Source organism: Tursiops truncatus, chromosome 14 (assembly GCF_011762595.2).
Source record: "Tursiops truncatus isolate mTurTru1 chromosome 14, mTurTru1.mat.Y, whole genome shotgun sequence".
Lineage (NCBI taxonomy): Eukaryota > Metazoa > Chordata > Mammalia > Artiodactyla > Delphinidae > Tursiops > Tursiops truncatus.
The window spans coordinates 50,598,066-50,623,808 of NC_047047.1; the positions used below are offsets into that span (position 1 = coordinate 50,598,066).

The following is a 25,743-nucleotide window of genomic DNA, read 5'->3' on the forward strand; positions in this document are numbered from 1 at the left end:
GGATTTTGAGTTTTAATGGACATATAGCAACAGAAGAGGCCTTGGGTTAACAAGAATGAAGAGATAGACTCGATGCTTTCACATAAAGTTAGAACTCTGCAAGGGCTGTAACTTTGGTGAAAGCAGGTACCAGAAACAAAACTGCAGAAATGCACAAGGAAACAGAGAATCTCCTGGTTGAGCCTCTTGATTTGGTTAAAAAAATTTCCCCTGAGAATTTAAAATTATAGTCTGCCCTTACTCAGGTCTAGAGTTCAATCTTATACTACCTATAGAAACCAGGGACCCAAAAGTTGAAAAATTAACTTAAAAATGGATACCAAGCAGATAGAAGCAAATATAAAATCTCTTTGAAAGGCATATACTCTCCACTAGGACCACACAGGATTCCCACAGACAAAACCCCACTAAAGATGAGCTCATCATCTAAACTTACAAAATGCGGGAGGAAATAATCACCATGAGTGAGAACTGAGAAATTCTGAGGAGGGAAGTGGTATGGACCTCGCCTAACATGGTAGCCTTGGCCCGGCATGAATATTCCACAGTTAAAATCTTCAAGTTGTCAGAAGAATCTGTCAGTGGCTGAAATTATTTCCTTTGTTTAGCCTAAGCAACCCGTTCAGGAGCACACTTCACAGATAAGACTCTGCTAGATGACAGCTAATCAATTCGCCTCCCCCCACCCAAATATCAAATGGAAAGAATCCAAAAACTCACTGTGCTTAGAGTGTCTGTAGTTTTTTCTTTTCTCTTATAAAGCCCCCCCCTCCTTTTTTTTTTTTTTTTTGCGGTACGCGGGCCTCTCACTGTTGTGGCCTCTCCCGTTGCAGAGTACAGGCTCCGGACGCGCAGGCTCAGCAGCCATGGCTCACGGGCCCAGCCGCTCCGCGGTATGTGGGATCTTCCCGGACCGGGGCACGAACCCGCATCCCCTGAATCGGTAGGTGGACTCTCAACCACTGCGCCACCAGGGAAGCCCTATAAAGCCCTTTTTGTTGACAACAGCCTAATGACTATTCTCCTTAAAATAAGCAAGTATATCGTTTGCATGCAGATAACTAAATGTCTCTGAGGTACGCTTTCACAGAGGCAAAAAGAATAAACACAGCAGCAGGACGAGACCACAATAACTTCAGATAATATTGAACAGAATTACCAGACTATTACAAAACCAGCTTTGTTTGCCCCACTCTGCAACAAGCCAAACACTGAGACATGGAAGTCTGCAGCAGAGAAAGGGTTTATCCACGAGACAGCTAAGCGAGGAGATGGGAGAACAAGTCTCAGATCCGCCTCCCTAAAGGTGAGGGGCTTGGGATATTTACAGGATAAAGAAGCAGGGTGGTCTGAGGCATGGGGAAAGGGGGTTGAAGATAAGAAAAAGGTGAAGTAATCAGTGTTCCGCGCAGGTGTATCTGAGTTACATGCTTCTTCATGAGACACGTGTTCAGAAAATGGTGGCATTAGCATTATCTGATGATGGAGTTTTTGTCCCTCTGACAACAATAGGTTATCCATCCGACACTTGCACAGGCCCAGTTGAATGGTCAGTGTGCTTGACCAGTTTGAACTGGGCAAGACTAACTCCATGTTCCTGAAAAACAACTTAAGAAACCATTACTGGGACTCCCCTGGTGGCGCAGTGGTTAAGAATCTGCTTGCCAATGCAGGAGACACAGGTTCGATTCCTGGTCTGGGAAGATGCCACATGCCACGAAGCAACTAAGCCCGTGCGCCACAACTACTGAGCCTGTGCTCTAGAGCCTATAAGCCACAACTACTGAGCCCGCGTGCTGCAACTACTGAAGCCCACGCACCTAGAGCCCATGCTCCGCAACAAGAGAAGCCAGTGCAATCAGAAGCCTGCACCCTGCAACCAAGAGTAGCCGCCGCTCGCCGCCAATAGAGAAAGCCCACACGCAGCAATGAAGACCCAAGGCAACCAAAAATGAAACAAAATTTTAAAAAATTAAAAAATTTTAATAATAAAAAAAATAAAATAAGAAACCATTACTATAGCGACCCATATGTCAGAGGTTTTATCTGGAGGGGGTGGTTAAAGGAATCTTATGATATATTGCCCAGGCTACAATGAAGCTTGGAGGGTATGCAATTTGCAAGAACAATTAAAGCAAGCTTGATTAGTGAAGGCAGGTTACAAGTTATTATTTATTAAGCAAGTTATAGTTCAAGGATTCTAATTGTTGACTGCCCTCAGTTTCAAGACTATTAAAAAGTGTGCTTAAAATAATTAGACTTATCCCTAAGTATTTTACGTTTTGGGATGCTGTTGAAATGGTATTTAAAAAATTTCGTTTTCTACATGTTTATTGTTAACATACAGAAATAACATTGATTATTGTATATTGACCTGCAGCCTGTGGCCTTGCTGAATTTACTTAATAGTTCTATTGTAGATTCCTTAGAAGGATTTTCTATCTGCATGATCATGTTATCTGTGAGTAAAGACCATTTTCCTTTTTCCTTTCCAATCTGTGTGGCTTTTATATATTTTTTTGCAGTGGCTTAAAGCTCTACTAAAATGGTCGATAGAAGTGTTGAAGTGTCCTTGCTTTGTTCCTGATGTTAGGGGCAAGGTATTCGGTCTTCTGCTACAAGAACATTAACTGTGGGTTTTTGTTTTTTAATATTTATTTATTTATTTGGCTGCGCTGGGTCTTAGTTGTAGCACTCAGGATCTTTGTTGCCGCATGTGAGATCTTCCTCGTGGCATGCGGGATCTTTTCAGTTGTGGCATGCGGAATCTAGTTCCCTGACCAGGGATTGAAACTGGGCCCCCTGCATTGGGAACACGGAGTCTTAACCACTGGACCACCAGGGAAGTCCCAACTGTGGGTTTTTAATAGATGCCCTTTATCAGGTTGAGAGACTACTTTTCTGTTTCTAGCTTGCAGAACATTTTTATTATGAACAGGTATTGACTTTTGTCAAACACCTTTTTCCCCCATCTTTTTAGATGATCATAAGATCGCTTTTCTTATGATAATGTATTTATTTCTTTATTTATATACTGAAGGGAAAGAGCTCGAACCTGAAGTTTTATGTACAACACAGCCAAATTTTCATTTCAATGAGAGAAAGTAATAAGAACATTCTCAGGCACACAAGGCCTCAGAAGTTTAACACACAAAAATCCACAATGAAAATACCTTTAAAAGAAGTGTTTATGTAAGAGAAACAAATCCAGGAGAACCTTCAAGAGATATGAGATGTCAGGGTGATCAAATATTTTGATAAATTTATTGCTGTTTAAAAAAATTAAAAAGCTAAGACTAAAGAAGAGAATGTTTATCCAAAATAACTAATGTCAAAAATTCCAGGGGCTTCCCTGGTGGCGCAGTGGTTAATAATCTGCCTGCCAATGCAGGGGACACGGGTTCGAGCCCTGGCCTGGGCAGATCCCACATGCCGCGGAGCAGCTAGGCCCGTCTGCCACAACTACTGAAGCCCGCGTGCCGTGCTCCGCAATAAGAAAAGCCACTGCAATGAGAAGCCCGTGCACCGCAACGAGGACCCAACGCAGCCAAAAATAGAAAAATAAATAAAATAAATTTATTAAAAAAAAAATTCCAAACAAGAACAACATGATGGGGGAGGAGAGGGAGACAAAAGGGGTATTAAAAAATGCTAATGCATTTGACTTGTTAGAAGGGAGTTACATATACTTAGAAGTTTAAGAAACCAACAGTTGTGGGAATTTTCGTCAGGAGTTAAGTGTTCTTTGATAATAGTCAGGGATGGAAGAAGTGGGGTCATTAAATACAGATGGGTATCATTCCCAGCACCCCAGTTTATAGTATAGCTGAAAAAGAACATCCCAAGAGAAGCCAGAATTCCAAACTTTTAGCACCATGTTTTGCCCTTATCAGAAGTATGAATAAGAGACGGAGAAATACAAAACCCTACCCCACTGCCCAGATTAAGCAGATTTTACTGACATCAGTATTTTGAATTGCCCCCTTTGTGGTTATCCTGAGGTTCTTATACCCTGGGACAATGCATCTTAGTAAGATTCAGGGTGGCATTTCATTGTTTAAATGGGGGAGGGAACATGACTGTGAAAGGGACAAATGGTGTGATGTTCTAAGGCAGGTCCTTATCAGGCAGGTCAGTGTTAATGGAGTGCATAGAAAAATGGACAGGCTGGAAAGTAATCTCTAAAACTACCCGTGCCTGAGCACCCTTGGAATATCTGCACGTACCCTCTAGTACTCATGCTCTGTAGGAACAGTGATGGGTCATTATGAATGAATGGAGAATTTTTTAAAAATTAATTTAAAAAGTCACCAACCCAGAATTTAAAAATCTTGCCTCAAGTGAGTCAGAGCCTCTAAAAATGTCCTAAAAGATCTCTTTTGTCTTAGAGCTCCTGAACACAAGCAGCTAAAATCCAGATGCAGCGTCTGATACTGTGGTAATCTATATTATAATGTAAGATGAATTTACAAACTGTCAACTTAGAAAATGCACAATGGGCTTCCCTGGTGGCGCAGTGGTTGAGAGTCCGCCTACCGATGCAGGGGACACAGGTTCATGCCCAGGTCCGGGAAGATCCCACATGCCGTGGAGCGGCTGGGCCCGTGAGCCATGGCCACTGAGCCTGCACGTCCGGAGCCTTGCAGAGCCGGTATATATATATATATTAATTTTTCAGCCGGGAAATACCTATAGTCAAGCATACATCTTCGTAAAAGATTACTGCTAATGACAAAGAATAGATATCTATGTCTGGGAAGATGCAAGAATTTGGGATCACTGAAATTCTTCCTCAAATGTGCGTCTTAATTATCTAGGGTCCCGTGTATCCAAAGCACAGACTGTCTCATCATGTTTTTCCCATCGGGAATTCTGCTCAGGGTGCACCGCTGGTGGACAACTATAGTGGGTTACGACTTAACCCTTTGTATAAGGGGATGAGTGACACCCTTTGTTCTTTTTGTTTACAAAACGAATCCTGTCTCTTACGAGAAAGTTATGGCATTGATGAAGAACATATGGGACCTTGGGAATTAGGATGGGGGAATCTAGGTGGATTTCAATCTGAGTACCTGGCATTCCTAAAACTCACTGGGTCTCCCTTCCCAGTAGAGGCAGCTTCTTCCTTCCATCCTCTGATCCCTTGCTGGTACTCTCTATTAGCTGAGCCAGCAGGAAGCCAGCTGACAGGGAAGGCTAGGAAATGCAACCCACTGGGGTCAGCCTGCTTGTGATGCAGAACACAAGAGGGGAAGAGTGAGGAATGGCTCTGGAGGCAAATACGCCCAGGACAGGACACCCCTGTGCTTTCTGCATGTGCCACTGATGTCCAAAGTTCTGCCATGGCCTGTCTCTGTCAGGTGGATCTGCTTTGCATCTTCCTCATCCCAGGTCTCATCTGGTGTGCTTTGCTCTCACACTAGCCCTCTTGGAGGGCTTTGGAAGTCTTGCCTCCTTTGGCTGAACCATGCTGGGGTTTGAGGGCTTGAGGGCTTGAGGATGCTCTCAGGCCCATCTTCCTACACATCACTCTCAGAATTGCTTCTCCATTGTTCAGGTTCCATACTGGGCCCCACGGGGCTTGCCACCTCCTGGAAAACACCCAAGGGAGGGCTCCCCTGGTGGCGCAGTGGTTGAGAGTCCGCCTGCCAATGCAGGGGACACAGGTTCGTGCCCCGGTCTGGGAAGATCCCACATGCCGCGGAGCGGCTGGGCCCGTGAGCCATGGCCGCTGAGCCTGCGCGTCCGGAGCCTGTGCTCCGCAATGGGAGAGGCCACAACAGTGAGAGGCCTGCGTACCGCAAAAAAAAAAACAAACAAAAACACCCAAGGGAAAGTGGGGACTCTACCCTGGTCTCCTCTCAAACCTAACCCAAGTCATGAGCCGTTGAACCAGCTTGGGATCATTTTTAAAGGGATTCTGCCCAGAAGAGTATCTCTTGGACAGCTGGGGAAAACCAGACATTGAGAGAGGACCACGAGCCTTCCAAAAGAGAGGTGCTACCCATGTCAGGGGGACTGCAGTGAGGGGTTCAGCAGGGGAGCCACACAAAGGCACTCAGTCAGATGGAGTGGGGAGAGCAGAGCCGTAACAACTTCCTTATCCCCCTTACTACAGTCCATCCCCCCACCCAACCCTAGTGTGGTCGTAAACAGCAGCTAGCGAGATGGGGAAGAGTTGGTGACTGAGAGAGAGGAACTTGCTATTTTATTAGACAACTTTCTGTTCTACTTTTTTCTAGCCACATCCATGTGTAACTTAGATGCAAAAATTTTTTAAATTAAAATTCATGAAATGTACATTAACCATTGTATATAATCAAATAATTATGCAGACCGTACCACTCTAAATGAACAATCTCCAATTTCAACTGAGCCTTCAACTCAGGCCAGGAAGTCTTCTATCTCCTTTAGGCAGCTTGCTTTCCCAGACACACAATGATGATTTCAAACTCTGACCCACTCAATCTACCTGCCCTTCCCCCAATCACGGCTCTCTCAGAAAATAGCCATGCCTCCCACATTTCAGGCTAACACCCATCTGGGCTTTGTATCCATTCTCTCCTGCCTCCTCAATAACCTTGTTCTTTCAGTTTTGTCCATTCTGCCCTTTACAGTCTCATTTTTGTTGGCTCCTTCCCGAAAGGATTTAAACATGCACAAGGCCTTCCACCTTAAAGACAACACTTCTGGATCCTGTGTCCCCCTCTAACTACTTTCCTTTCCCTCACAGCCAAGCATGAGAGGCTTGCCCATACTTGCCGTACCCAGTCTTTCCCACCAGCCACTCACCACCCACTGTACGTTGGCTGCTGCCCAGCACTCCACGTAAACTGCTCTCTGAGCCCCCAGTGACCTCACACTGATAAATCCAGTTCACATCTGAGTCCACATCTTGCTGGACCTCTGTATCACGTGAGAATGCTTTGGATTGCAAGTAACTGTCTTCGAGTGGCTTAAACAAATAGGAGTTCTCTGCAGATAACAGGATATCCGGAAGTAAGCAGCTGCTGGTGTTGGTTCAGTGGCCCACAGCGTTAGGGCAGCCTTTCTAAATTCTCTCCCACTTCCGTCCATGATTGAGGATGACTGCTGAGACGGTACGTCCCCATTCAGGGCTGGAGGAAGGGGAAAGGTCTGCACCCGTCACTTGTCTCTTTTATCAGAAAAGCAAGATTTCCCAAGTTCCCCTTCTGTCTCATTGCCCAGAACTATGTTACCTAGCCATCTAGCTGCAGAAAAGATGGGGAAGTGAGTGTTCAACGTTTTTTAGCCTTCATTGTGGAGACAGACAAGAGAGAAGGGTGTTGAAAATGGAAACTGGGCTACCACCGACTCAAACTCATCCGCGTTGGCCTGGTGTAGCTCTTCGGTTACCTGAAACCCATGCGCATCCCTCTTTCTCACATACACATCTGACATGCGGGGAGCTCACTCCATAGAGGAGGTAATCCTAGAGTCCCAGCCAGCTCCTACATACAGCTGGGAGTCCAGGTACTCTGTGTACCGTGCAGGCCCCTTTCAGGTCCAGATGTGGCTTCTCATGGTTGGATGATTTAAGCTAAGACAAGTTCATTTTCCGCTAAAATGAGAAAGATGGGACGTACCAAGTGTTGGAGAGAATGGGGACCAATAGAACTCTTGCTGGAGTGTAAACTGACACAGCCACTTGGAAAACCTTTTGGCACTACCTAATATAGCTGAACATCTGCATTCCCAGGAGCCAGCAGTTCTACTCCTAGGCTAATACCTGACAGAGACCTGAACAGTTGTGCAAGAAAAGACATGTTCTACAATGTTGAAGTAGCATAATTTGTAACAACCTAAAATTGGAAACCACCCAGATATCCACTGACAGTAGAAGGGAAAAGAGAATAGCATACAGAGATGAGAATGCTCAAAATCTACACACTATGAATGAATCTCAACATAATGTTGAGTAAAAGAAGCCATAGATAAAAGAGTATGTACTGTGGGATTCCATTTACAGAAAATACAGAAACAGGTAAAACTGCTCTGTGGTGTTAGAAGTCAGGATAGCAATTACCTTTTAGGAAGAGGGTGGTGCCTGGAAGGGAGCACAGGCGGGTCTCCTAGGGTGTTGGTAATGTTCTGTTTCTTGATCTGGGTGCTGGTTATATGGGGGTGTTCAATTTCCGAAAATTTATTGAGCTGTATGCTTTTCTGTATGGGTACTTTTGTGTATACTATTCTGAAATAATAGAAAAAAAACATATATTTACATATATGCCCCTGGTTCCTGGCCCAGAGCTTCTAAAACACTTGTAATTTCACAAGTGATAAGAAGCATCTTTCGTTCTAATACTTGGCCTTTGACCCTGGTTCCAAATGCTTTGGAATTTCCTTGGTGATAGGCGTGTCCTTTGTTCTAATATGGTGACCCTTGGTGGGCCCCTGGATGGCTTCAGGATGGGTCTGATCACCATAAAGACCAAATCATGATTAGACACTTTGAGTTTTTAGCTCTACCCACTATCCTCCAAAAAGGGGAGAGGGACTGGAGGTTGAGTTAATGATCAATTACGCCTATGTGAGGAAGCCTCCATGAAAATCCCAATAGTACAGGGTTGGAGAGCTTCTGGGTTGGTGGAACACATCCACGTGTCTGCAGGATGGGGCACCCCAGCTCCAAAGGGACAGAGGCTCCTGTGCTTGGGACCCTTCCAGACCTCACCCTATGTATTTCTTCATCGGACTGTTCATCTGTACCCGTTATGATAGCCTGTGTTATATAATAAACTGGTAAATGTAAGTGTTTCCCTGAGCTCTGTGAGCTGTTCTAGCAAGTGATCAAATCCCAGGAGGGAGTCACGGGAGCCTTCAATTTGTAAAGTCGGACAGAAGTCATGGGTAACCTGGGGACCTACTAATTGTGCTTGGCATCTGAAGTGGGTGGCAGTCTTATGGGGCTGAGCCCTTTACTTGTGGGGATTGTACTAACTTCAGTTAGTGTCAGAATTGAATTGCATTGTAGGACACTCAGCTGGTGTTGTAAGGAATTGCTTGGTGTGGGGAAAAACCACACATCTGCTGTCAGAAGTATTGTGTGTGTGAGTAAAGGGAAACAGAAGTGTGTTTTTTCTAAACAATCGTGCATCAATAAAATGTAAAAAAACAAAACCAAACAAAAAATACAGGGAAACACATTCAATGCACAATGTGAAAAAATAATAAATACTTCCTTTCAGAAAAAAAGAATGGAAAAATACGTAGTATCCCCCAGTCAGTGGCAGTGTATTAAGTTCTTGTTGGGAAATCTGGCAGCCCTTCCCTTGTTTAAACAGGAACAGACCAATATTGACCAGGCTTGAGATTTTAGGGACACATGATTGCCTCAATCATTTGTTAGGCTTCTGGTCAATTCCATACATGAGTAATCACAATCAAATAACTTATCTAGGGAGTCTTCAAATGGTTTTCTAATGAAAGATTATATTTTCCCCCAAAATAATTAATATATTTACTTGGTTTTTTAAAAATTAAAGCCAAACAAAAAGATATAAAATGAGGTCTTATTCTTACCTCTGTTCTCTTTCATTAGTTTCTTGTGTATACCTCAAATGTTTCTTTCTGCAAAACAAGCAAAGCCAACTATTAGAATATTTAAGTCTTCTAGGGGCTGGTATCTGTGTGCTTAATTGCAGTGGAGACAATTCAAAACACAGCAGGTACAGAAGCCACCTATAGTCCATCTTTGCTACCTTGGGCCTCCATCTTCTCTCCTGATAAAGCTGCCTCTTCCCTGTCTCCATTTGTGCTGGCTTCAGCTTGGGTATTTAAAGAAAATTATTTATTTCAACCCAGCAAGTCTCCAAATTGTGGGACTCAGCTAATTTAGGTTGTAAACTGCAGGTAAGATGTTCCTTTCCCACCAAGGCCTTATTTTCTTTAATCTCTGCTTTCCAATCAGTTATCCCTAATCTGGATTTGCCACTCTCTTGAAGGACTTTGCTGAAAGCTACTTAAAAAAGGAAAAAAAAAAAAAGCCAACAGTCATGAATGTTCTGTATTGTTCCTGAGATTTCTCCCGCAATACAACTTTGGATGGCATGTGGGTTTTTCCCAAGGTCCAGCAAGTGACAGCAGTTCAACAGTTTAACTACTGCTTAACATGTAGGTCACCAACTTTCCATTTGGAATAGAGTCTTTACCACTGGCTACCTTAACCTTCTGTTAGCCAATTTCACGTTTTAGTATCTGTTTTTCTTGTGTCCTACTTCTGGTACCAAGTTATTTGCCTGTTAGGAATGGGTTCAGCTACAAGTTATAGAACGCTCACCTATAAATGGCTTAAACAATTGACTCACGGAATAAAATGGGGCAAGAATGAAGGTAGGTAGCAGATGATAGTTTCCTGGATGTCAATTATACCTCAATAAAGTTGAGGGGGCAAAAAGGATGGCTCCTCGAGTTTGGCTTGAACAACTAAATGGATGGCAGTGATAGTCACTAAAATGGGAAAAACAGAGAGGTACACGTTTTGGGGTGAAAATGAATATTTTGGTGGGCCAAGTTAAATTTGCGATGCCAGTTAGACACTCGTGTGGAGATGTCAAGTAAGCAGTTGTTTAGAGGAGTGAGGACTTACAGGCAGAGGTCATTGTTAGAGATCTACCTTTTGGAGTCATCTGCTTGCAAATGGCAGCTAAAGCCATACGACCAGATGAAATCACAGAAGGACAGTGGGTAGGGAGACAAAGAAGGGGACTAAGGATAGAACAGTAAGCACTCTGATATTTACAGGTTGAGCAGAAGATGAGAAGTCAGTGAAAAGAACCCAAGAAAGAATAGTCAGTGAAGTAGGAGGAGGACCAAGAGTACATGGCATCAGAAAACAAGAGAAGAACGTGTTTCAAAGTGGGGATAGCTGACTGTGAGGAATAGTACTGAGAGGGCAAGTAAAAACAGAGGAGAAGCACCACTGAATTTGCATGGAGATGTAGTTTCAGCAGTGTAGCGGGGAAGAAACCAGAGCAAGATTATATGATCGTGGGGATGGGCTATTAGAGGGGGAGTAATTGGTGATGAGAGAGAGAGAGAGAGAGAGAGAGAGAGAGAGAGAGAACAGAGGATAAGATCCATAGAAAAAGTGTAGGCGTTGGTTAAATAGAATGAGAATGCTTTATCCATCAGACACTGAGCTTGTTGAAGGAAGAGATCATATCTTGTTTGTATTTGTTTCTCTGGTAACTCCTAGCACAGTGCCTAGTACCTAGGAGGTACTCAAGAAATGTTACTGAATTAATGAATAAATGAGCAAATGGTAGAATGGATGCATGGCAGAGGGAGGGCTGAAAAATGAACTAGATCTATAACTAACTCAAACTTCAGGGGAAGGAGCCTGGAATTAATAGGGTTTCTTCTATCCTACAAAGCCCCTGCTCTCTTGCCACAAGGTCAGGGAAGGGAGGAAATAAAGATTTCTGAACTTCACTGGAAAAACAGTACCTTCTCTGGGCTATTAAGCTATTAAGTGATTCTTGATCCTAGACCATGTTTTCACCATCCATGTTTATGTCTTCATTCTGCCAACACATAAAAAGATAGGAAGCCCGGGTGCCTTGTTCTCCCAGTTCCCAGACACCCGACATGGTCCTCTCAACCAAGTCCCTGCATCTTCTTCAGTCCCTGGCTGAGACTCCGGCAGTTTCATATTTCCTGGGGTTATTTGGAATTTTTCCTTAGAGATGCATCTTACCTATCTAAGGATCAGTATATCCGAAGTACAGAAAGTTTCCTGTTTTCCTCCATCCTGAATTCCCCTCGGGGCACACTGTTGGTGGTCAATTGCAGTGGCTAATGGCTTGATCCTTGTAGAACTGGAATGGCACGCAACATTTTTTTCCTTTACGCTATTATCTTTCTTCCCAACTTGCAGTCAGAGGAACCCAGGAACCTGTAAATGTGGAGGTGGAGGTGGAGGTGGAGTTGGAGCGGAAAGCCAGTTTTGACACCCGCTGCATCCGCTTTCGCCACCTTAGGTCCTCGCCCTACTACGTCCCTGGGGGCTTCCGGGGTTGCCTAGCAACCTGCGGGGACTCTGGGGGTTCAGGTGGCCCAACCGAGTGTCGCCCTCGGGAAAGTAGGCAGAAGAAACGCCTCCGCCCAGCCCTTACTGGGCCTGAGCCCGTTACACGCGGAATCAGCCCAGCAGCCCGGCGCCGGGCAGGGGCGGGGCCCGCGGCGCCAATGGGCGGGCGGAAGGGGTGCGCGTGCGCACAGCGGGACGGGGGTGGGGCGGGGCCGAGAAAAAGCGTTCTGAGGACGGGTGCTGGTGAGGCTCACGCCGTAGGGCTTCGTGTCCGGAGAAGGCTGTTTGGCAACTGCTAGCTGCGAGGGTGAGTGAACCAGGGAGCAGCCGCAATCTGGCTGCGGCCTGTGAGGCCTGTGACCCGACCTTGGAGGAGGAAGTCCGTGGGACGGCATTCAGGGGTCCGCAGCGGGGCGGGATCCCGGCGTCCCTTTGGGGGTCTCGGGGCTTCTGGCTCAGGTCGGGAGGCAGGAGCGGCCTGGGTGAGGGTATCGGACCCCAAGTCGGTCCGGGAAGCTAGCTGACTAGGAGCAGAGCCTCTCCCCCGGGGCAGATGGGCCCGATCAGGGCCAATCTCTGCCCTCTTGGAGACCTGCCGTGGACCTGCGCGCTGGCCTGAGTCGTAGCTCTCCATCTGCTCCTGTACCCCATCTCTCTCTGGGGGAGACAATAAACAGGTCCTGTCGGGCGGGCGAGCTTGGCCAGGCCGTGCCAGGGGAGTGGGGAGGCAGGGGGAGCTTGTATTCCCCTCTAGTATTCCCTGTCTGGGCATGGCACCCACCATCCACCCAGTTGCCCAAGCAGAAACCTGGGCATCATTCTCACCTCCTACACTCTTTACCCACCCACATCGATTTCATCACAAATTTCTCTGGGATACACCCACTTCTCCACGCCCAGTTCCTCTGCTCTAGCTAGTTCAGGCCACCTTCATCTTTCCCTTGGACTACTCAGTAGCCTCCTGACTGGTCCCCTGTATCCCTTCTCCATCCTCTGTAGTTTGTTATGTAGTGGAAAGCCAGAGTGATGGTCTTAAAACAGAAATCTGATCACGTCACCAGACCCCTCTCCCCATTCCCTTATCGCCCTTCCGTGGATTCCCATTGCTCTTATAACCTCTTGAACAGGGCTTACAAGGCCCTTCGTGACCTGTCCTCTTTTTACTTTAACTCATCCATCTCCACTATACTGTGTCTTCAACCATATTGAAAGCTTTTTATTTCCCAGATTGGATCAAGTTCCTTCTAGGCTTAGGTGTTTGTTACATTATGTTCCCTCTACTTGAGATGCTGTCCTTTAGCACCTTGAAAGAAAAATCATCCTTCATGCATTAACCCAGGTGTGGGTTGGGGCTTCTGTGGTACCCCAGGGCTGTTGCGTGAACTGGTCTTTCTTTTCCAGCAGGCTGTAATCTGTGTGACAGGAGCCAGTCTGGTTCACAGCCCTTTCCTTAGAACCTTGTGCAGCACCAAGCTGTTAATGAAGAGTGTTAGCTAAATGTATAAATGAAGCATGGCAGCTCCCTGGGCTCCCCAAATGAACAAAGAGATCAAGTTATTAAATGCCTGCTTTTTCAGAACCAGTTCTCAATCCCCAACCCATGTAGAGCTTTCTTTGCCTAGGAACCTGGTTCTTTTCTTGCTTTCAGTCCAGGACCATGGTAGTTTTAAATGGGGAAATGCCAGTCAGGTTTTTCTTTGGCATCACCTCTGGCTACAGGATGTGTGGCTGCTTTGAGGTTGATTCTCAGCTGAGGGCCCCAGCAGGAGAGGAAAGTGGCTAGCAGCTGCTGTGGTTTTTATGGGAGGAAGGCTCGCTGCAAACTCTTAGGTGTTGGTAAGACACAATGAGCGTGGGCCTGGCCAAACCACTGGTGGGACGGCTCCAAAGGGAAGGTTTTTTTTGTTTTTTTATTTTGCGGTACGCGGGCCTCTCACTGCTGTGGCCTCTCCCGTTGTGGAGCACAGGCTCCGGACGTGCAGGCTCAGCGGCCATGGCTCACGGGCCCAGCCGCTCCGCGGCATGTGGGATCCTCCCAGACCGGGGCACGAACCCGCGTCCCCTGCATTGGCAGGTGGACTCTCAACATCTGCGCCACCAGGGAAGCCCAGTTATTTTTTTTAGTGTAGTCAGATCCTCTGTGATAGGGAACAACACACCTAGGTTGCAGGATCCACTGCCCTGATTCAGAGTGAAGGTGTGCTATGCCAGGTCAGCTCAGCACTTGGTAATAAATTCACTAGGGTAAAGGAGAAGCAGAGAAAATAGGTTCCCTGTCTTCAGAGAGGGAGAGAAAAGAGAAAAACAAACGGAGTACAATATGTGACCATATGTTAAGGCCAAGTGAGTGTGAGAGACTGCAAACTGAGGTCAGAGGAGGGAACAGTCGGTCTTGGCTGGGAGAACACAGAGGTGACATTTGAATTGGGCCTGGAAGGAACAGGGAGGACGGACAGGTGGAAACAGTGGGAACAAATGCTCTGGGACTGGAAGAGGCTGCTGGAGCTGTGAGGGAAGCCCAGTTACAGTCAGGGCACTGCGGGAGCTCCCTACCATCAGTGGTCTAGCGCTTCTTCCCAGGAATGACGCTTCTCCTTGTGAAAGGTGTCTCAATGGTTGTGTTCCACTCTCTCAGAAATCTCTCCTCTGGATTTTTCTCCAGCCTAGCCTTTAATTTCTCAGAGGCCAGTGAGCCCAGGAACTCCTGGGGCTTATCTGCCAAGCTCTTTGCTTATGGCCTTGAGCTAAGTAGTTGGATGATGCAACTTGTTCTTGCGGTGGAAGGGACTTGCTAATGTTTCCTTTTCAATGTGAGTGGTTTAATTTGTTAAGTGGCAGTCAGATTCCCTGTGCTCCTGTAGCACTTGTAGGTGGGAGTTTCTCTTCGGTGTTTGTAGATTTGTCTTTTGTTGTGGTCTAATGGTTAGAAACCTGCCACAGCAGACCAAAATGGGCTAAGTCCAAAATGTATGGTTCTTGACCTTTATCCTGTCTCCTATGAAGAGGGGATAATTTGGACTCAAGCACTGGGTTGCTTCTTGGTGTTATTTAAATAGAACCTCTCCCCCGCCTGCCCCACCCCTATCTGATATACTAAGTATCCAACCACATAGTTATAGGAAACGGTGCCATGGGTCCGATGACCACTCAGCTTTTCTATCTGATAGATGCCTCCGAAGCTAAGTTTCATCCTCAGTTACATTGACATCAGAACTTGGCAGCGTTATCTGTGAAGGTGGTAATCGCCCCCAGCTCCCGGGGACCGTGGCACACAGGCTGAGAATCACCAGCGTCTGAGCAGGCACTGTGCCCAGTGCTGGGGATGTGGACGCAGTCCCCGGCCTCACAGAGCCCAGTTCCGCAGGGGGTACTGAGAGGTAATCAGGCACGTTCAAGGTCGTGTGCACAGCTGTTGTCAGCGATGGACAGGACCCTTCTGAAGGGAATCACTTAGGAGCATATGGGAAGAATGCCGAAGCCAGACTTGGAATTGAAGAAGGCTTGCTGGAGAAAGAGACATCTAATGCATATGAATCTGAAAGACTTGGGAGGAGCTGGCTTCCCCCTCTGGTCCCTCTTGTCCCAGAACTCTATGGTGTGTGGTCAGAACAAGTTGTTCTGCTCTAGTTGGGGCAGTCTCTGCTGAGAGTAACTTGAGACCTTGTTTTCTGGTACCAGGTACAGTGACAGTGGCCTCATCAGGGTCTGGACACTTTTATTTGGTAAGATTGGGATGTAGTTTCTGGCTGCTCCTGAATTATTTTGTAGAGATGAGACTTAACTGGAATCCCCCTTTATATTCCATCCATATAGTCTGGAACAAAATTATGGGCTGAATTGCATTAAATACATATTTGTAAAGACAAAACATGTTTATAGTAGAAATTTTAGAAGCAATAGAAAAGTAAAGAGAAGAAAAATCAAAATCACTCCTGGGGACTTCCCCTGTGGTCCAGTGGTTAAGACTCCGAGCTTCCACTGCAGGGGGCGTGGGTTAGATCCCTGGTCGGGGAACTAAGATCCCACATGGCATGGGCAAAAAAAAAAAAAATAATAATAATCACTCCTAATCTCATAATTCAGAAAATAATCTTTGTTAATAGTTTTTAGTCATTGTCCTGTGTATGAGAAATATACGTACATTGTTTTGGTTTTTACAAAAATGAATTCTTCTTTTTTTTTTTTTGACTGTACCACACGGCTTGTGGGATCGAAGTTCCCCAACCGGGGGTTGAATCAGGCCCACAGCTGTGAAAGCACTGAGTCCTAACCACTGGACTGCCAGGGAATTCCCCCAAAATGAATTATTCTTTACAGATTTTTGTAGCCTGCTCTTTTTCTCTTGGTATATATTGAACATCTTTTTCTGTTTCTGTTATGAATTATGACGATTGCATTATGATGTCCCTATTCAGTTGTGAGACTAGATGCTTCTTTTTATACCCTAGAAGTTATACATCCCAGTGACCATTGTCTCCTTCGGGAGGATACTGCTGATATCCAGCAAAGTGGGTTTGGGAAATTTTCTTAAACATTGTGGGAATGGCATTCTCCCAGGGTCCTACCCTACACAGAGCCTTTCAGGACGGGTGAGAGGGGCTGTAACACCTCAGTGGAGGTGGCGACGGCTTCAGAGCTGAGCCCTCTGTGGCATGTGCGAGGGTCTGACTGGTACCTTATGCTTTCTCTTCGCTGCTCTAGGTTTTTTGGCTGCAGCTGGCCCCTTAGAAATCACTGGCCCTTATTATCCAGGGAAGTGAATGTGTGAGTCAGGTGTTTCCTTTGTGTTGTATGGAGGTCTCCTGGCTATCCTTCACCTTCCTTTTTGAGGTCAGTCTGTAAGCCCCTGGAAAGACCAGGACTTTCTGTTTAACAGCAGTTAGTAAAGGCCCGAGCCTTGGTTGGGATACGGATGGGAACAAAGCACTCCTACCCTCAGGGAGCTTGCTGTGTAGCCAGTTGTGTCTTCTTGTTGACCATGATTCCAAGTCTAGCTAAACCCCAGAAGTACTTGACGGAACCTAATTCCTATGGAACTCTCCTCTCCAGCGCTCTTTCACCTGGTTCAGTTACTTGCCTCCGTCACAGCCCTGGGAGGTGGACAAGGCAAGGGTTAACGTCCTCTTTTCCGTGTCCACCACTGCGGGCCTTGATCTGACCCGCCCCGTTGCTTCCCTCAACCCCCGTCTCTGGACTCACTCCACCTAATACCTTCCCTGCTGTGCTGCCAGCTGAGCCACTGTGAAACCAAGCTCTGATCTCGTCTCCCATTCATGAACCCTCAGTGGCTCCCATGTATCCCCAGGAAACTTCAGCCCCCTTGGCCTAGCGGGCAAAACCACATCCAGCACGGCCTGGTCAACCTCTGCAGCCTGTTGTCTACCGTTCCGTCTATTTCATACCCTCTAAGCTCCAGCCTGACTCAACCACTCGGAATTTCTCTCCCACTTGTCTGCACCTGCCCCTCTGCTCGCACCTTCCCTTCGTCCTTCAGTCCCTCCACATCCACTGTGTGCCCATCCATCCGGGCCCTGCTGAAGTATCCCCAGGTCTGTTAACCTTCTCTGGCTTTCCCTCACCCAAAGGAAACTTCTTCCTCTGAACTCTCAGAGGGTTTAATCTTTCTTTAGTACACCTCACTTTGTGCCTTGATTCGTGCTCTCAGTAGGAAGTATTTCTCTCGCCAGACTATAAGCTGCTTGTAGGCAGAAATACTCTCCAAATCCCTGTAAGCTGTCATCAAGTTGCTTGGTGTTCCAAAGGGGCGTCAGGAAATGTCATGGACCTGCCCTCCCGTTTGAGTGATGGGGACCTGGAGAGCGCAAGGTCACCCTGCAGTCTGGCGTCAGAGCTGTCCTGGGCCCAGGCCTCCTCTTTCCCAGGCTTGCTTCTTCACCCAGGTTCCCAGGAGCGTGCTGTGTCAAGTCTTGAAAGAACCTCAGTTCAGTTCTGGTGTTCTCACCTTCATCTTCTGTGTTCCCCACCTCCCAGGTACCGGTGACCATGAGATCTCTGCAGCCACTCAGAACCCCCTTCCTGTGCGCCCTGCTCTGGGCCTTTTGTGCCCTGGGTGCCAGGGCCGAGGAGCCCGGGGCCAGCTTCTCCCATCCCAGCAGCGTGGGCCTGGATAAGAGCACAGTGCATGACCAAGAGTACGTATTCCGCCGGGGCTGTGGTCCAGGGGCCTCCCCACCTGCAGCTGCAGCCAGCTACAAAGGCAAGCGCTGCCCAACTTTCCTTCTACTATTTGTGCGACCCCTTAACATTTTCCAAGGATGATATTTATTCCTTATGGCCACCTGTAAGTCAGGTATTCTTTTTTCACCATCATATCACAGATGGAGGATCTGGAGGCCCAAAAGGGATAAATGACTTGCCTGAATTCATTGTTTCTCCCTTTCACCACAGACACACACACACACACACACACACACACACACACACACACACACACACACACACACACACACACACACAGTGGTAGTTGCAGAGTCCAAAATAGAGCTAAGGTTTCTTGCTTCTGACAAGACCTTTTTCTTTTGTATTGGCATGTTCAAACATTGAATCATTTGTTGCCACTTTTGCCCTGGGCCAGTTAGCCTCACACATTATACTCTGTTATCCTTAAATTGGTTTAAGAAAAAAAAATTAATAGCTCCCCAAAATGCTATAACAATATTCTAATAATAAAAAGGAAAAACACCCATGATCTTGCCAGCATAACAAATGAACTATTTGATTTTGTTTTTCCCCTGCTCCTCTCAGGGCCTCGCCTGTATCTGTCTTCCCTGAGTGTGGTCTGCCACTGTTGATGTTTGTTTTTCTGGGATGGATGAACTTTAAGATCTTGAACGTTTCAGAGTCCTTAAGATTTTGGTAGGATCCCAGCATCGCCACCAAGTGGTCTGAGTCTCACTGTTGGTCTTTAGGCATATCATGGAGCATCTAGAAGGTGTCGTCAACAAACCAGAGGCAGAGATGTCCCCACAAGAACTGCAGCTCCATTATTTCAAAATGCATGATTATGACGGCAATAATTTGCTTGACGGCCTAGAACTCTCCACAGCCATCACTCATGTCCATAAGGAGGTAGGTCAGGCAATGGCTCAGTAGACAGCAGCTTGGAAGAGCCTCCCTCCGGTAACTCAGTCCCCGAACTTGATGACCTCCCCCGTCCTTGTGCAACACTATTGCTGCTTCTCCTTTTTCTGCTCACCCTCTGTTCTGCCTCTTTTCCTGTTCAGCGGTCCTTCTCATACAGGGTGACGGGCTGAGGCAGAAGCCCCAGAGCTTTCCTTTTATCTTTAGCAAGTGCTGCTGGCATTTCTGCTGCACGCCAGCATCTGAGAACCAGCTAAAAGACAGACCACATTCCAAATGCAGAACAGGGGAGAAGTTATCTCATTTGGGAAGAATGGCGAGTCAGGGGACCAAGGGCTCAAGGGATTTGGTGATAATTGAGGGTTTGGGTGATAGAGTACGGTGCTCGTAGTTTACAAAGCACTTTCCAGCAGGTTAGAGATCTCGTCTGATCACTGCAGTAGCCTGGGAGCAGGAAGGGGCAGGCCTTGTTATTGCCCCCAGTTTGAGAGGTAAGGAAGCTGAAGTTCAGATCTTACGTCTCCAGATCTAATGTCTGTCCCACTGTGCCACACTGTAATCTCTAGAGAGCAGGAGAGGCAAAGTTGGGGAGGGCGTGTGCTCGCACGGCTGTGAGCTGAGCCTGGCGGGGTTTGCTTTGAAGGCTGCGGGGAGCGCTAGGGCTCGCACGGGAGGCTGGCATGACGAGCGCAGGGTCTGCTATGGGAGGCATACGGGCGGACGCCAGGCAGAGGGACTGGGGTCCAGCAGCCCTGGCAGGCGAGGATGCTGGTGGCGGCAGGAGAGGGAAGGGGGACGTGGGAGAGGAGGCAGGGGAAGAATCAGCTGAGGACGTGAACAGCAGTAGCTCAGCGCTCAGCCCTGTGAGCAGAAATGCCTTCGCCTCAAAGATCATGATGAGGTCTACTGGTCGGCAGTGCCTTCTTCGTCTTGTTCTGACCTTGAGATGTTGTCTAGCGTGGACTGTTTCCACTTTAGCAGAGCTGACCCTCAGGAGGGCCTGGGCTGTGAGCTTTTCTCTAGGATGGGGCTGTGGGTCCTGGAATCTCTGAAGCTCAGAATTCTGTGTGGACCCAGCTTTCTACAATGAACACGTATGACTGTTGTAATGAGAAAAGAATGAAAAGTAATTTTTAAAACAAATAAGCGAGTGCTTACTTTGATTGTATCGTCCTTTTAACTGCCAAAAATCATTTCTAAATTGGATTATTATGAATTGACTCTGGATCTGATATGTGGTTTGTGGATTCCTGGAAGTAGAAATACTACATCTGAAGGAGTTTATTGACATTTTATTTTGGACATTAACCAAGTGCTTCCAGTAAAAGATGCCGCTCATCCTTGTCTAATTTGTACCTTGTAGGAAGGAAATGAACAGACACCAATGAACGAAGATGAACTGATCAACTTAATAGATGGTGTTTTGAGAGACGATGACAAGAACAATGACGGATACATTGACTATGCCGAGTTCGCAAAATCACTGCAGTAGACACGATGTGGCCACCTCCCAGTTAGATGCAAATGTGAACCGTTATAATGTGATCAGACACTTTCGGTAATGCAAAATAACTCATTTCCAAAATACTGCTACGGTATTTTGAACCTGTAGCAGCTGGTTACACTGGGGTGAGAAAGAGAAATCAAGAGAAATCAAAAAGCAGAGAAATGGGACATACTGTAGTCCCCAAGTACTATTAAATCTCTTATTGGACAAGGGCTTGATTAAAGAATCCTTTTAAGAATATTGGATAATTGGAGCTGAGCACTCAGGAACTAGACTGGAGAATGCTGCCAGGCTCTTGGTTTTAATTCATGCTACCTGAAGAGTAAGACAAGCTCTTGCTAACTGGACACACTTTTCAGCAACTGAAGGAATGGAATGAATGCCACATGTTTTCCCTGGTGGGTCCTGTCTTCAGGAAACATGGTCAGTATTCTGTAAAGTTCCCCTGGCCTAAATGATTACTTGTTCTTGCCAAGGGAGTATTTATTAGGCTATTTCAAAGCCACAGCATCTATTTCGAAGAATGTCAAATAGTTCAGCTAGCCACAGAGTCTAAGATTCTGTATCTCCTGGCACTTTGGAAACAGCACACCACTGACCTAAGTGATTCACCATTTTCAGTTTTTTAATATTTTATAAAACTACTGCCACATCCTTACGCTTTCTTTTATGTCTTCTTCAACCTAGGAGAGACCTCGAGTCTAAAAGTGTTCTCTACTTCTCATCATTAGCAAATGTTACAGCTTTCTAAATATTTGTATTTAACTCTTGTATCTAGGGTTCTGGTTCGCAGTTTAGAAGCTCTTAGGAATAAAAGGACTTTATCCCTTCTGCTTGATACAGCAGGGGTGAGCTACTAGCTGGGCTAGCGTAAGTGAGACGTGTAAAGATTGTTCACCAAGCACAGTGATTAACCCAATGCAAGTTAGATTTAGAAAGAATGTTGTTTAAATTACCTCTTCTAGCCTGAATACGTGAATTCTTTCAGATCAGGAAAGATTAGAAAAAGAAGCCTGAAAACTCTTAACATTGTGAATAGTAATTGAAAACAAGCAGCGGCAGCAGATTATAATTTGGTTTATGGGATGTGACGCATGTGCTGTGATAGGAAACCTGAAATGATGGTTGAATGGGAAAAAAACTGCATACAATTTGCTGTAAGATATATAGAGACTTATTTTCTGTACCAAAGTATTCTTTCAAGAAAAATAAGTATTTGTAAAAATGGTTTCGTGTCAAGTATTTGTGCAATCAGAGCTGAATTGTAAACTATTCTTGCAAAGTCTAGTATTTTGAAAGATTTATATAATGAATTCTGGATATATGACTAATAAAACCGATGAAACAAAAGAAAGAGCAGTTGATTTTGTCCACATAGGCTGCTTCTCCTACCACACGAAGGGTCGGTTGGTTTAATGCAGAAGTTTACATGTGCCTTCTCCTTCCCGGGTGCTGGGGCCCACCCCGGCGCTACCCTGTTCCTTTCTGCAGGGGTAGATTCCCAGGATTCACAGTCACTTTCCCCTTTTAGGCATTTTTTCCTCTGAATGAAATCACTTTTTTGGACCTTCCTTCTCTGGCCAAGTTCAGATTATGACTGCATTCTCTAGCTTAGGAGAATACAAGGTTTTCTCCTTGAGTCTGGTGACTAGTTTTTCTTTGCCAGAAAATTTAATTAGATAGTGTTATCGAAAGCCTCCCTGGCCCAAGCAAAAAGCACAGTCTTCCCTGGCTTTTTGGGAACGACACTTTGTTCTGCCAATGGAAAAGTGAGCAAAGGAAGAAATTACCATTGCCTCCCCCCCAGCCCCACCCCCTGCCCGAAACCCCTTCTTCATCCAGAGCTGCCCTTCCGGATGGACCTAGAGAGCAGGCTCGCGGTTGAAAGGACCTCGCACTGTTGGCAGCTAGGGAGTGAGGCAGCTGGGGAGCAAGAAGCCGATTCTTACAAGGTAGAGTCACCCAGACCAGACACCTCTTTCCTCCTCCACAGCTGGCTCTTATTTGAAATTATTCCACGCTGGCCTCTGCGGTCCCGTTAGCCTACCTTTCCTCTTAGGAAATTTCCCTGGGGGAGAGGGGCCTGCACCATTAGGGGCAGAGCATGGTCTACCCTTCCCTCTCATACCCCCTTTATCTCCTCTCCCTTTTGTGAGGCATTGGCCTTCTCACAGTTCACCTCAAGGATTTCTCAGAATCTATAAGAAACATCTCTGCACCTTAGTTTCTTTATCTCTAAAGTGAAGATAAGTATACTTGAGAGAGGCCGCCTCCTAACAGCACAAGCCTTGGACTCAGGCAGAGCTACGCTCTGAAGTTCTCGCCACTGCAGTTTCTCATCTAAAACTATAATGAAGCTTACCCCCACAGAGTGGTTAAGAGTATTAACAAAGTGAGAGAAAATATATAAAACATCAAGTAAGTGGCTGGCACAGAGTAGGAGCTAAACATGGTCAGTCCCTTGTTCCTCAGCCTGGCTGAAGAGTCAGGGCCCCTTCTCACGGAAGAGTGGGAGCTTGAGGGGCTGGACAGAAGTTTACGACCCCTAGGGGCTCGCATCAGTGGGTCTTCTCTGCTTGTCTTTTTTTAAATCTGAATTTTTAATTTTTTTTTTATTTTTTGGCCGTACCGCGCAGCTTGAGGGACCTCAGTTCCCTGACCGCGATTGAACCCGGGCCACGGCAGAGTAAGTGCCAAATCCTAACCACTAGGCCACCGGGGAACTCCCTCTTCTCTGCTTCTTATATTCCTCAGTCTAAGTGCTGAATGAATGAGTGAGCGAGTGAATGAATTCTCAGAAGAGAAGAAATGAAGGGTCGTATTAAATGCAGTGGTGAAAGACACAAAAATGTTGAAGTAGAAATCGGACCAAAGGAGTTTTCTTCTCACCTGGCCTCCTGACAGTTGATTTCACTGGGCCTCAGTTAATCCCCCTGAGAAAGGGGAGAACTGACCACCTCCCACATTTCCTTAGTTGGCACACACAAGGCACCAAGCCATTAGCTATGCCTCCCTCCTTAGAAAGATCTGGAAAAGAGAAGAGAGGCACCAGCAAGTGTGCAGGGCTGTGGGGATAGAGACCACCAGAGGACAGCTGCTTCCAAACTTGCTTTTTCACCTGCGGTTCCCCAAGAGAGTTTTGGAGGTGTGTAGTTTTAAGAAGGCACTAGAGAAGGATTTTTAAAATAAATGGCAACTACAAGATGATAGAATAAAGACATCTATATCTCCATCTCAAGTAATTTGTCCCAAATCAAGAATAAGAACAAAAAAACAAATTCCATCTTCAGTGATCTGGGTTTGCCAGATGTGAGGGTGGAAAGCAGGCGGAGAGTGGTAGGTAGGCTGACAGGAAAGGAATGGGGGTGGCACTGAAGGAAGCAGCTTCTTTGTCCCCCAGAATTCTAGAAAGGTTCAGGGGCTAGAGGAACGAGGTACCATGGGAGGTGGACATGAAGTGCGGAGCCACAGGCAGGGATTATTCCAGCCCTGTGAGAAGAGGGGATAGACCCAGCCAGGCCCAGTCTGTCTCATCTGGGCATCCCCCATTTGGCCTCCCCAGAATACTGCAGGCTGGCTCTGAAGGAGGTGAGCCAGAGACGCTCTTGTCTTGGGAATGCCAAGTGGAGAAGAGTGGGGATGAGGGACCACGCTAAAAACAGAAGTGAAATGCACTTCTGCACATGGTTACATAGCTCCAGACAGCCAGGAGCCAGGCTTGTGTTGAACGACAAGTTCATTCTCTTGAGAAACTGAGCTGCCCCCCGCCAAGACCTTCAATTACTAACATTATGGGGTTCCTAATGAAAACTCAGGATGGCCACCTGCTCCCCCAGCAGACAACCAGCAAGGGGAACCCGTCCACACACCTACGGCTGCCCATCAGCTTGTTAGTGTCACACTTAAATACGAATGGTTTACTTAGGATCATAAGTCAGTTCAGGGAAACCTTCAACACCACAGAGAGACAGTAACCAAAACAAACTGAGAAGAGGAACATTGGGGAAACTGAATTAACGCAGGGATGAGCAGACAATTAAAAAAATTATAATCAGTGTCCTCAGAGATGTGAGACTTGATCACATCCATGAAACATAATTAGGATGCCATGAAAAAGGAAAAATTGGAAAAACAATCTAGAAATGAAAAATGTGATAACACCCAAGAGGTCTCTCAACAGGGACACGTTATAACACATCCATAACATGGGACCCTACTCAGCAACCAAAAGGAACAAGCTATTGATACGGGCAGCAGCCTGGGTGAATCTCCAGAGCATTACGCTTAGTGAAGAAAAGCCAGTCCCCAAAGGTTATATACGCTATGGCTCCATTTATATGGGATTCCTGACACGACAAAATTGAAGAAATGGGGAACAGATTTATGGTTGCCAAGAATTAAGGAGGGCGTGGGAGCAGGAGAGAAGTGGTCATGGCTATAGAAGGGCAACCGGAGGGATCCTCGTGGTGATGGGAATGCTCTGTATCTTGACTGTATCAGTGTCAAAATCCCGGTTGGGATGTTGCCTTATAGTTTTGGAAGTTGCTACCGTTGGGGAGAACTGGGTCAAGGGTATACAGGATCTCCCTATGATTTCTTACAACTGCATGTGAGTTATCTATAATTATCTCAAAATAAAAAGTTTAATTAAAAAATAAAGTGTTGAAAGACATAGTCTTTTCAGCCCCACCACAGCCATTTTAAACGTGGGCCCTCTGAGACAGTGTTAGAATAGGCCTGTTACTTGGTGTTAGTGCCCCAGGGGCTGTACTGGCAGTGCTCACAATTAGAGCCTTTTTCCAGAGGCTTTCAGAGAATTTGCTGTGCTCTGCCAGAAACGTTGCGCTGGGCATTTTCTGTCCATGAATTTCTAATTGCTTCCCACTGGGTGGCTGGGGAAGGATGTACAGGTCGCTCCTGCCAAGGCTAAGAGGCCCAGGGAGGGGAGAGGAAGGGTGAGGGAGTCATCGCACCTCGGTGGAGGGGGTTACGAGGGGCTGACCTAAGTGGCTAGAGTCCCACAGGACTGAAGAAGCTGAGTGTCCCTTGTCCCTGGCTGTGGGTACAGCCAAAGAGGAGTGGA

The 25,743-nt window shown here is 46.4% G+C and overlaps 1 protein-coding gene and 1 long non-coding RNA gene across 5 annotated transcripts in view; one reads left to right on the forward strand and one right to left on the reverse strand.

The window, feature by feature from the left end:
- LOC109551131 (uncharacterized) overlaps positions 1 to 12,192 on the reverse strand; it is a 31,341-nt gene extending 19,149 nt beyond the window's left edge. For 2 of the 4 annotated variants that reach the window (XR_004521811.2, XR_012325709.1), the window contains exons 1-3: positions 11,720 to 12,192; positions 9,544 to 9,591; positions 8,048 to 8,212 (exon numbers count right to left, since the gene is read on the reverse strand). This is a non-coding gene — a long non-coding RNA (uncharacterized lncRNA). Of the gene's footprint in view, positions 1 to 903; positions 7,119 to 8,047; positions 8,213 to 9,543; positions 9,592 to 11,719 lie in introns of those variants that run through there. The other 2 variants (XR_012325710.1, XR_012325708.1) reach the window with 2 other exon arrangements.
- A 53-nt stretch (positions 12,193 to 12,245) lies between these two features.
- On the forward strand, positions 12,246 to 22,014 carry MCFD2 (multiple coagulation factor deficiency 2, ER cargo receptor complex subunit). Its single transcript, XM_033838586.2, has 4 exons — positions 12,246 to 12,359; positions 18,044 to 18,204; positions 18,982 to 19,141; positions 20,517 to 22,014. Exons 2-4 carry the CDS (start codon positions 18,056 to 18,058, stop codon positions 20,643 to 20,645), a joined length of 438 nt encoding a protein of 145 aa, XP_033694477.1. The 5' UTR covers positions 12,246 to 12,359; positions 18,044 to 18,055; the 3' UTR covers positions 20,646 to 22,014.
- Positions 22,015 to 25,743: the final 3,729 nt, after the last annotated feature.